Source organism: Rhinoraja longicauda, chromosome 8 (assembly GCF_053455715.1).
Source record: "Rhinoraja longicauda isolate Sanriku21f chromosome 8, sRhiLon1.1, whole genome shotgun sequence".
NCBI lineage: Eukaryota > Metazoa > Chordata > Chondrichthyes > Rajiformes > Arhynchobatidae > Rhinoraja > Rhinoraja longicauda.
Genome location: NC_135960.1, coordinates 45,526,402 through 45,539,003, shown reverse-complemented (window position 1 = coordinate 45,539,003; position 12,602 = coordinate 45,526,402). Strand labels below are relative to the sequence as shown.

Below are 12,602 nucleotides of genomic sequence, written 5' to 3'. Positions count from 1 at the left end.
CTGAAGTCCGCCACAATCATCCCACTGCCGAAAAAGTCTGTCATCAGCGGTCTTAACGACTACCGTCCGGTAGCACTCACACCGTCATCACAAAGTGCTTCGAGAGACTGGTCCTGCAGCACATCAAAGCCAGCCTCCCACCCACCTTCGACCCACACCAGTTTGCCTACAGAGCAAATAGGTCTACAGGGGATGCCATCGACACTGCTCTTCACACTGCACTGACCCACCTTGAACACCAGGGGAGCTATGTGAGGATGCTCTTCCTCGACTTCAGCTCTGCCTTTAACACGGTCATCCCGAGCAGACTGGTCACCAAACTTTCCGACCTTGGATTTTCCCAAACCATCTGCCAATGGATCAAGGACTTCCTGACCAACCGCCCCCAGACCGTCAAAATAGGCCCTCACCTCTCCTCCACCATTACACTGAGCACCGGCTCACCACAGGGCTGTATGTTGAGCCCCATCCTTTACTCCCTCTACACTCACGACTGCGCCCCCACCCATCCCACCAACACCATCATCAAGTTCGCGGATGACACGACTGTGGTTGGACTCATCTCAGGAGGAGATGAGACAGCCTATAGGGATGAAATCCAAAGGCTGGCAGCATGGTGTTCAGTGAACAATCTGGTCCTGAACTCCTCCAAAACAAAGGAACTTGTAATTGACTTTAGAAAAACCAGTGTAGAATACGACCCACTCTACATCAATGGGGTCTGTGTGGAAAGGGTACCCGCTTTCAGGTTCCTGGGTACGCACATCGCAGAGGATCTTACCTGGTCTACCAACACCATCACCACAGTAAAGAAGGCACAGCAGAGACTCCACTTCCTGAGGATCCTCAGGAAAACCAACCTGCAGGAGAAGCTCATGTTGTCCTTCTATCGCTGCTCCATCGAGAGTGTGCTGGCATACTGTATAACCACATGGTATGCCAGCTGCTCAGAAAAGGACAGGAAGGCCCTTCAGAGGGTCATCACGACGGCCCAGAAGATCATCGGCTGCTCACTGCCCTCCCTGGAGCACCTGTTCAGCCTACGCTGCCTCAGTAGAGCAGGCAAAATAATAAAAGATCCATCCCACCCCGGCCACCGTCTGTTTGTTCATCTGCCCTCTGGTCGACGTTTCAGGTCGATCAAATCCCGAACAAACAGACTTAAGAACAGTTTTTACCCCAGGGCCATACGAGAACTGAACACTACCTTTGCACTAGGCAACACCGTTAAAAAATCTTGTACTTAATATAATTGTATTTATGTATTTATTTGTTTTTGCATTTATTGCATATATGTTTGTACGCACCGTCAGGATTGGCTATTTTTTAATTTCGTTGTACTCGTTGCAATGACAATAAATGAATATTATTATTATTATTATTGAAAACAGCCTTGAACTATTTTCTCTTCACCTGGCAATTCCCTGCTATGATGGAGCTGTTTTGGGAATTTGGTGTTGGTTGTCTGTATTACATTCGTTTAATTAGGGCCTCAGTGCTGGTGTTGTTGACCTGGGAGAGGAAACTGATGTAGGTTTGTTCATTCTGTCAGTGGATTTGGAGACTTTGCAGGGACAAATTGGTACCTCCCCAGTGCTCTTAAGTTGTTTGCTACCATGTCTCTGAGCCTTGCAGGAGGGCAGGGACCATTGTTGACTGATTCTCACACACGTGGTGTTAACAGCATCATCTTGGGGTTGCAGGATTTTCTAATCTTTAAATGGAGTCTTTCAAAGAGATGTTTGAAAAATATTGTCCTACAACTTTCAAGTTTTGGTCAAAGAACACTTCACAATTTAGAAGTGTTTTCTTTCCATCACAAGCAAAAGGGAAAATGTAACGGTTAATTTGCAATAGTTGCTGAGTCTGGTATTTTCAAATCAATGTTTCAAATATTTCAAATCAACAATAAGTTATATTTAATGTTGTTGAAATGCACATGGTTCATGATCATAATACACAAATGGACTCCAATCCATCTATACAACATTATGAGAATGTGTCTTCACCTCAAGGCATAAAAGTACCATGAGAAAAGACAGAGCAACCTTTTTTCTCCAGAGCTAGAGGTATAAATTAACATGATCTGGCTATCTACAAGTTTCCTTCATCCACGTAGTGTTGCATCCTGATTTCAGTTATATTTGAACTCGTTTTTCACATACCTGAGTTAAAGGTATGAAACTGACAGATCAGGAAGACTGCCAGCTTAAATACAGGTGATCTCTGAGCAGAGTTGCCAAGTTGAACTAGTATTATGAAGAGGTACAAAGCTAGCTGGCCAAACTGTTGCAGGTAAGGAGAAATACTTAGAAGGTTGTACAGGAAATAAACTTAGGAGATTTACGCCACTGTAAAGATATTAAGTTATTATATCGCTTATTGATGATCTTGCCTGTTCTAGCTTGTACACACAACTTGTTTAGCCTCCAGCCTTTGAATTCCAGAACTCTATTATGATAAACAAGTCTGCACAATGGGATTTAGCCTTGATAAACTGGCAGTCTTGAATTCTAAATACAACATGACACCTTCAGCATAGTGACAGACATCCAGATTACTGTGCGAACTGGCTTTGACAAACCAGCAGTTTTGAAATTCCAACCACAAAATAATTTGCAAGCAACTGTTTTAGGTTATAAATAGTGTCAGCAAAATAGCAGAAAAGAGACTTATTACACGGTTGTATATTTCTAAATTATTTCATTTGAAATTGTGCAGAATTTTCATTTGGAGCATTTATTTTGTTGCAGCAGTGATATTTACAAAATAAATTTTATTTGAACCATTGATGCCAAGATCCGATGATTGATTACTTTGCAAAGATTGGCATAATAGATTGCTTGATTAATAATGATAGTTTGATTGCAGCAGAAATAGTGCTATCTGAAATATATTCCAATCATTTTGCTGATTGAATAATGTTTGTTCGCAGTGGAAGTTAAGCTATAGTCATTTAATCAATTACAAATAATTTCTTAAAGAACGGTATGATTCCTTTTAAAATAAAACCATGGGATTTGCCACGGTAGAAGCTAGTACTTATTGTGAATCCCTAATTGCTTTGGCATGATGGGCAGTTAGTTTCCACCATAAACTGCTGCAGTCTTTCTGCTGAAGGCACTCTTATCAGTTTAACCAGTTTAGACCTCACAATGGTTCCAATTCAGAATATTGTGTGTCAAAGGGAAACTTGCTGGTGGTTTTGTTTTGGTTTGTCGATTGCCTTTCTTCTTGGTGGTGGAGGTCAGTGATTTTGGAAGTGCTAATGAAGCAACCTTAATGCAACGTAAAAACAACCGTAAAAGCAACGCATTCTGTGGATGCTCTGTGCAGCACTGGTGAATGTAGTGCATGTGTCTTGGATACATGAAATCCATTGAATGTTGGTGAAATGACGCTCATCCAAGGAAATCCAGACTATTCCATCAAGTAAAGTCAAGTCAAGTTTATTTGTCACATGCACATACACGATGTGCAGTGAAATGAAAGTGGCAATTCCTGCGGATTGTGCACAAAAAAGAATTACAGTTACAGCATATAAATAAAGTTAATACAGTTAATACAGAGAAGACAAAAATTAGTCCCTGGAGTTATAAAAGTTAACAGTCCTGATGGCCTGTGGGAAGAGACTCCGTCTCATCCTCTCCGTTTTCACAGCGTGACAGCGGAGGCGCTTGCCTGACCGTAGCATCTGGAATAGTCCGTTGCTGGGGTGGCAGGGGTCCCTCATAATCTTGCTTGCTCTCGATCTACACCTCCTGATGTATAGGTCCTGCAGGTGGGCGAGTGTAGTTCCCATGGTGCGTTCTGCCGAACGCACTACTCTCTGCAGGGCCTTCCTGTCCTGGGCAGAGCTGTTCCCAAACCAGACTGTAATGTTGCCGGACAGGATGCTCTCTACAGCCCTAGAGTAGAAGCAATGAAGGATCCTCAGAGACACTGAATTTCCTCAGCTGTCTAAGGTGGTAAAGGTGCTGCTTTGCCTTACCCACCAGTACGGCAATGTGCGTTGTCCATGTCAGATCCTCTTTGATGTGGACTCCCAAGTATTTAAAACTGCTCACCCTATCCACAGTAGACCCATTTATCTCCAGTGGCGTGTACGTCCTTGGATGTTGAGCCCTTCTAAAGTCCACAATCAGCTCCTTAGTTTTTGTGACATTCAAGAGGAGGCTATTGTCCTGACACCAGAGTGCCAGATCAGCCACCTCCTCCCGGTAGGCCATCTCATCGTTGTCCCTCCTCCCGGTAGGCCATCTCACAGTGTCATCAGCAAACTTGATGATGGAGTTTGAGCTGAACCTGGCCACACAGTCATGTGTGTACAGGGAGTACAGTACGGGGCTAAGGACGCAACCCTGGGGGGATCCTATGTTCAGGGTGAGGGGGCTAGATGTGTGTTCCCCCATCCTGACCACTTGGGGCCTGGCGGTGAGAAAGTCCAGGACCCAGGCACACAGAGGGGTGCTAAGCCCCAATTCCAGCAGCTTCTCAGCCAGTCTGCTGGGGACTATTGTGTTGAAAGCTGAACTAAAGTCAATGAACAGCATCCTCACATAGCCCCCCTCATCATACTTCTGATGTTGTTTGAAAATGTACAATGATAGGAAGTCAGGAGAGGAGTAATATAACACAGGATGACCGATCTCTGAATGATATTTGTAATTGGCAGTATTTATGTAACTGATTGACTTAAACTTCTGGTCCAATGAAGAGAATGCAGAACATTATCAAGGTATTTTTTAAGGGGGGAATGGAACATGAAAAGCGAATGTTGGATGGAGATAATAATGGAAAATTACTGGTTTGATGCATTTGTTTTATTAATGCTTAACTTTCAAATATTATGTGAACAAAATATACTTGTTATAAGAGTGGCACACATTTAAGCATCTAGTAATGAGTTAAAGTGTGTTGAATTTGAATGCAAGACACTCTAGTTACCATGTGTGTTGCAGTTAGTTACGGCAAAGAAGACTTCTTAATTTATTGATGTGAGCATGGGATATTGTAGGAGACAATTTCATAATGCTAAGTTTATAGTTAGTTGATATCTAAACATTAGCCCTGGCACACCCGGGCTTTCCAAATTCCCCAGCCCAGTTGGATTCCTGTTGATTTTCTCCTGATCTCATCACCAGGAATCTATCCAGGAACCAAACTCATGTATAATTATTTCCATCCATCAAATTACAGATTTCCCATTTGTGTTTAGTTTAGAGGTATAGCATGGAAACGCACCCTTTGGCCCACCGGGTCCATGTCGACCATCCATCACCCGTTTACACATATTCTATGTTATTCCACTTAAGGGAGTGGATGAGAACTCCTTTCATACTGGGGGCAATTTACAGAGGCCAGTTAACCTACAAACCCACACATTTTTGGAATGTCGGAGGAAACAGGAGCACTGAGTGGAAACCCACACTGTCATAAGGAGAACATGTAAACAAGCTCCACACAGACAGCATCTGAGGTCAAGATCAAACTTGGATCTCTGGCTGCAGTGAGTCAGCAGCTCCACCAGCTCCACAGCCACTGTGCTGTCTTTGTACTTCAGTGCTCACAGATTGAGGGGTTCCCTCTTATAAAGTTTTTGCCATCTTCCCAGACCTGTTGGAATCTGCAATAGTGCCCTTACCTCAGCAGTAGACCATAATCTGTGCAGTAAAATATAACTTCATGTGTACCAAAAAACATATCTTTAAATTAAATGTGTGTGCATGTGTATGGAATCTTGTGATGGCATGTGCTTCCTTCCTCAATCCTGTTTTTTCTTGCACTGTGCTGTTAGGTTTTAGCATTTAAAATTTATATTTCTACATTTAACAATGGAAGCTTGCCATGCTGTGTTTACACCTTCCACTGCCAATGAACTTGTAACTCCTCACTCAGATTGCTGAGAAATTTCTTTGTCCCGATCAACATTGCTTCCAAATTGTTGTAACTTTTGTAATTTATTAAATCATATTAATTTATGCACTGCAAAACTTTAATTTTATAATATCAAGGGCGGCACTGTGGCACTAAGTGCTGCACAGCGTCGCAGCTGATAGAGCTGCTGCCTCACAGTGGCAGAGACTGGGTTTTTATCCTGACCTCAGGTGCAGTTTGTATTTTCTCTGTGGGTTTCCTCTAGGTGCCTTGGTTTCCTCTCATATCCCAAAGACATGGTTTGTTGGTTAATTGGGCTCTGTAAATTGCCCCCCCCCCCCCCGGTGTGGATAGGACGGGCAATGGAGTGGACGGGAAAATGGGATAACATGGTACTGGTGTGAACGGGTGATCAGTGGTCGGTGTGGACTCGGTAGATCAAAGGGCCAATTTCCATTCTGTATCTTTCAATCAATCAACTTTCAAATAAATGCTGTGTAGGAAAATAACTGCAGATGCTGGTCCAGATTGAAGGTATCACAAAATGCTGGAGTAACTCAGCGGGTCAGGCAGCATCTCAGGAGAGAAGGAATGGGTGACGTTTCGTTTGGCCGTAGTCGTGAATTGATAAACCTGCCTCCTGCATTCACAGTAGTCTGTTCAATAAGCCTGTACGTTTTCAGAATAATTCTTTGGCACAAACCTCCTCAGGTGAGCTGGTTTCATGCCGATTGGTGAGGTTCAGGGCGAGGTCTTTCTAATTGGAAGCAGTGAGCACAGCTTGCAAACTTGCTTTGACAGCCAATAAATTCTTGCTCCAAAGCTTATTGGCTGAAAAAAAATCATTGAATATTTGTGAATGCCGTAGATATTTAATAGCATACAATTAAAATGCTAATTGATTATAAAAATTATGGATTTGAATACTTCAGTAGAAAACATGAATACATAGAAAACTAAATATATTTATGCTAAATCAATTAAATCACAAACAAGTTAATTGTCATTTATCATGTGTTTCTTCCTTCCACTTGTTCTCCATTCAAATGAAAGCACTCACTGTTTCTGGACCATAAATGAAGCTAATGCAGCAACAAAGACCAACATTTGTGGCTTAAGTGTTGGACAATCTACTTACATTTGCTCTCAGCGCCTTGGCTTCAGGAGTGTCCAACATTGGAGGAGAGTTATGAAATTCCAGATAGTCACATTACAGGTGTTTGTACAGGAGTGTCCAGTTTCCATTCTGTTGTTCAACGCTGATCACCTGTGTGAACTGCTTCTATGTGAACGGTGTAAGAGTGTAAATCTGCACATCTTACTCCGTTTAATCCCGACCTTTTAACTCTGCTTAGCTGAAGTAGGCACTTAGTCTTGACTTCTGGTGTGTGCAGTGTCATGGGAGTTTTAGCTGTTTTAAAGTCCTCATAGAAGTGCTGTATGCAAGAGCTCCATGCTAGGCTCATTTGTTTTCATCAATTACACCCAATGTGCATGCTGCATATAAACTGCCCATCAGTCTCATTAGTGGGATAATGTACAGTTTCCACCCAGGCTTCATAAACTAGCTCAGAATCCCCAAAACCAGACATAAACATGTCTTCCTTGATCCCGAGGAAATGATGAAAAAGAGGCAGCAGACTTGATTTGCCTATTGAATTGCATTTGTGTCTACCATGGTTGTGAATGTAAAATGAAAGATTTAAGTGACTTTCCAGGCGTTCATTTCTGCAGATCCATTTTTCAAATTTTGAGTTGAACAGCATAATGAGTTTTTCTGGTGTTTTTGCCTTTAATAATAGCACTTGCTTTTCAGATTTTCTTCCAATCAACTGATTTTGGAGTATGTGCTGAGTTTGAGTATCTTTGTTGTATTTAACAGTTCTTTATATATGTATTTTAAAAGTTTGTGATTCCTTCTGGAACTGTTTTAAATGTTTATGATTCTCATGAAATTTTACTTAAAAATATGACCATTCCCACTGTTTACATTTGGCATGTAACAACTTTGGTTGTGGAGTGCAGTTAGATTTATGACTACACTTATTATTAATATGTAATAAAACAGGATTTATCATGTGGCAGACCAATGACTCCTGCCATTTTTCCTGGCTGACAACTGGCCACAAACACTTTGTGGCTCATTTTTGGAAATGTACATTAATCTTGTGTACTTTTACAGCATTAGGACCCATACAGGGAATCTCTGGTGTCTGTACGCACAACAGTAACAGCAGGACTCTTCATCTGATCAGATAGAATCCTCACTGAGTTGTTTGTGTAGAATCCAAATCTGGAAGTCAAAAGTATGCATTAGATTTAAATGATGAAAACATCACGCCCTGGTATTCGATGGAATTACCATCACAGAATGCCCTGTTATCAATATCCTGGAGGTTCCCATTGGCTTCTAACTGAAGTGGAGTTGGCACAAGAGCAAGGAATCCTGGGCTGGGGGACTTGTCTCCTAACTCTCAAAAGCCTGTCCATCATCTATAATGTCCAAGGTAGACAAAAAATTCTGGAGTAAGGCAGCATCTCGGGGGAGAAGGAATGGGTGACGTTTCGGGTCGAGACCCTTCTTCAGACTGACGTCAGGGGAGGGGGCGGGAAAAGATAGGATATAGTTGGAGACGGGAAGACTAGGGGGAGGTGATAGAGAGGGAAAGAGGAACTGTCTGAAGTTAGAGAAGTCAATGTTCATACCGCTGGGGTGTAAACTGCCCAAGAGAAATATGGAGCTGTTCCTCCAATTTGCGCTGGGCCTCACTCTGACAATGAAGGAGGCCCAGGACAGAAAGGTCAGATTGGGTATGGGAGGGGAAGTTGCTGAGCCACCGGGAGATTGGGTTGGTTAAGGCGGACTGAGCGGAGTTGTTGAGCGAAACGATGGCCGAGCCTGCGCTTGGTCTCGCCGATGTAGAGAAGTTGGCATCTGGAACAGCGGATACAATAGATGAGGTTGGAGGAGGTGCAGGTGAACCTCTGCCTCACCTGGAAAGACTATTTGGGTCCTTGGATGGAGTCGAGGGCGGAGGTAAAGGGACAGGTGTTGCATCTCCTGTTGTAGGGGAAAGTACCTGGAGAGGGGGTGGTTTGGGTGGGAAGGGACGAGTGGACCAGGGAGTTACTGAGGGAATGATCTCTCCCCCTCCCCAGGAAAGCAGAAAGGGGTGGAGATGGGAAGATATGGCCAGTAGTGGGATCCCGTTGGAAGTGGCGGAAATGTTGGAGAATAATTTGTTGTATGCGACGGCTGATGGGGGTGGAAGGTGAGGACAGGGGGGACAGATGCGGCATAGACAGGAATTGGGAGTTGGGGATAGAGTTTTTACAGGAAACAGGGTGGGAAGAAGTGTAGTCAAGATAGCTTTGGGAGTCAGTATGTTTGTAGTAGATGTCAGTTACTAGCCTGTCTCCTGTGATGGAGATGGTGAGATCCAGAAATGGTAGGGAGATGTCGGAGATATATGGTCTAAATATACTTAAGAGCAGGATGGAAATTAGTGGTGAAATTTATGAAGTCAGCGAGTGTTGCATGGGTACAAGAGGTATAAGAGGTAAGAGGTATGGGTACAAGAGGTATGCAGAACTCACTGACTTCATAAATTTCACCACTAATTTTGCTCTTGGTATATATGATAATTAAATACACTCGACTTGACTTGACTTTTAATGGTGGGAGTGAAAATGGAAGGTGGGCTGTAATGGCCAACATAGAAATCGTGCAAGATTTCAATTCCCTCTCCACAACCATTGATTGGCAGAGTTCCCCAAGTATTCAATAATTGTGTTCCTAGAGATAGAAAGTTGTGTTTCTTGAATAGAATTAATTGATTTTTGCTAAATGTTGATAAAAATACAAAACAACAGAACTTTACCAAAAGGATTAAAAGCAAAATTCAAACCCTATAAATAGGGTATAACTTCTGTTTATCGTTATAAATAAATATAATTGTATTTGAGCAGGTCAATAAAAGATGTGCAGGTTTATCAAATAAATTCCATGCATTAAAATTTTAAAGGGAATTAAGTGTGTATTACCATGCAAGATTGGGAGAACGGAGATGCTATTGTACAACTGGGATTCAGTCGCTCAAATAATGCCAAGCCACTTAGCATTTATTGTCATTGTTAGTGCTAGCTAAATTAAGCCTGCAAGTCTAAATTGCTTTAAATGATTGCAATTGTACTACAGGAGTAAAAAGTGCAACTTAAATTAAAAAGGGTTTTTGAAGTTATTTTAATTCTCAAAAAAAATTAAATAAGCGGATGAAAACATCCAAAGTTGTAAATGTAATTTGAGATAATTCCCTCTTGGTATTTTTGTTCAGCTATTTCAAAATGGCTATTTTGATCAGTTTGTACAACGTGAATGAAAAATGAATATTGTTGCTCAATTGTAATATAACAGCTGTTATTTGATAGAATATTTTGTGTAAATGATTATTAAAATATTCCCTCTGTTAATTGTTTATTTTTTAAAAACCCTTTAAAATGCAGGAGTAAGAAATTTAACTCCAAGCTTTTGTCCTTTCATTGATACTATTGCTGATTGTGTGTTTGAAATCTTTTGCCAAATGTTCACCCTTTGTCTCAGATATATTCAATGACTAAGCATCCATGGTGATCTGATTTATAAATGCACAATCTTCAGGGATAAATAAATGTTTCCCACATAGGGAACAGCCTCTCAGTATGTATCCTGTTGATCAGGCTCACTTTTTCTTAATGAAACGACCTTTTATTCTTCTAAACGCCAATGAGCTTTGGACAATTCTCCTAATTTCTGGAGCCAAGTTCGTGAATCCAGTGCAGCTTTAGATTTATACAACCAGCAAAAATAGGTAAAATTGAGTAAAACACAATTTAATGGGGTTGCCAATCCACTGGAAAAAATTACGAGCTTGAGCTTCTTTATTTTTAATTAATTTTTTTAAATTCCTGTGTGTGGATTTTAAATAACTCGGATATTTAAAAACTGTAAATGCGGCAAAAATCATCAGGGTCTGTTGGGGTTTAAGCAGAACCTCATTGATATGCTGTATAGGAAGGAGCTGCTGATGGTGGTTTATACCAAAGATAGACACAAAATGCTGGAGTAACTCAGCGGGTCAGGCAGCATATCTGGAGAAAAGGAATAGGTGTTGTTTCAGGTCTGAAGAAGGGTTCCGACCTGAAATGTCACCTACTCCTCAATGATATGCTGCCTGAGACCAGTTACTGCTGGAAACTGACCTATCTCTTTGGATGTTTATTTGGTCATCCATATGTGTGCAGATCTGAGGTGATAGGCAATGAGTCTGGATAATAATTTGTACCTGGATGATACTATCCAGTGTGTTCATTAACAATTTAGAGTAATAAACATGTTTCCTTTGGAAACATTTTATCTGAAGAAGGGTCTCAAACTGAAACGTCACCTAATCCTTTTCTCCAGAGATGCTGCCTGACCCGCTGAGTTACTCCAGCCTTTTGTGTTTGTCTTTGGTTTAAAGTATCATCTGCAGTTCCTCACCACACATTTCCTTTGATAATGCTCTCTTCCTAAAGAAAGGTTGAGAGAAGTCTGTTTTGTGCACAGCAGAATCCTCTAATGCCAATTTTAAAGCTTTAGGACTGTGTATCTTGAGACTTCTATCTGATCACACCATCACTTGCACGCAATATTGATGATAACTGACAAGCTGCAAGTTAATTAACATCGAGCTTACTAATTAGATGTACAATTTTTAATTTGAAAGTGACGATTCCTATTTGTGCAGTCTGTACGAGTTGTCGTAATATATCTAGTGCTCGAAACGAATGCATCAATTAGTAAAAACGCAATCTTTTTAATATGATTGAACTATATAATCAAAAATCCACATCAAATATTTGCAGTGGCAAGTATAAACATTGTGATCCTGTGTAAGAACTTTGAGGTGGTTTTCACTTGTGAAATACTGTTATGAAATTGGGGATAACCCAACAAAAAACAAAAGCGATGAAATTGGGTCCGTTAATTAGCAAGGATGACAGGTTCTTGAATTAGTATGTGGTGATAATTAACAGGAAATCTGATGTTGTGTTGTAATTACCACCAATATTTTTGACATAAGGAAAGATTGAAGGTGAATTATATAGATGATAATTGAGTTTAAAAGTTTCATGGTTAATTACTTTTGTGTGTTTTTGTTTGCAGAAAAATGGACAGACTTTTACGACTAGGAGGTGGTATGCCTGGACTTGGACAGGTTAGTGTCCCATTTACAGTCACAGAATCATTGAGCATGGAAACAGACCCTTCAGCCCGACTTGCCCCTGCCAACCAAGATGCCCCATCTATCCTATTCCCAACTACCCGCATTTAGCCCATATCCCTCCCATTTTCTCTGTTAAATTAACATTGAAATATTAAATTAACATTTTGGACAAAAATAGTTTCTGCTGTATTTCTGTTTGTATTTCTCTGGCTGAAATTTTGTTGAAAAGCTTGAGTACACATGTAAAATGATGTCATGCATACAAAAATGAACTTATTTTGTCCCTATGTTTCTAAGAATCACAAAAGTTTACAAAATGGTATCCCAAAATTGCACACATTTTGGGTGTATTTTTGAATGAAACATTCTAATACATTTCCAGCTACTTTATAGCTCTAGAATATGTCTGAAGATACTGCATAAAGATACACAGAATATATTGTGTTTAATAATTCGTAAATGCCAAACCCAGAATATATT

The 12,602-nt window shown here is 40.9% G+C and overlaps 1 protein-coding gene across 1 annotated transcript in view; it reads left to right on the top strand.

Annotated features, from left to right (window-relative positions):
• psmd14 (proteasome 26S subunit, non-ATPase 14) overlaps positions 1-12,602 on the top strand; it is an 82,615-nt gene that overhangs the window by 9,604 nt on the left and 60,409 nt on the right. Inside the window, exon 2 of the mRNA XM_078403817.1 lies at positions 12,062-12,113. Coding sequence (XP_078259943.1) covers positions 12,066-12,113 — 48 coding nt within the window. The 5' untranslated portion in view covers positions 12,062-12,065. The remainder of the gene's footprint in view (positions 1-12,061; positions 12,114-12,602) is intronic.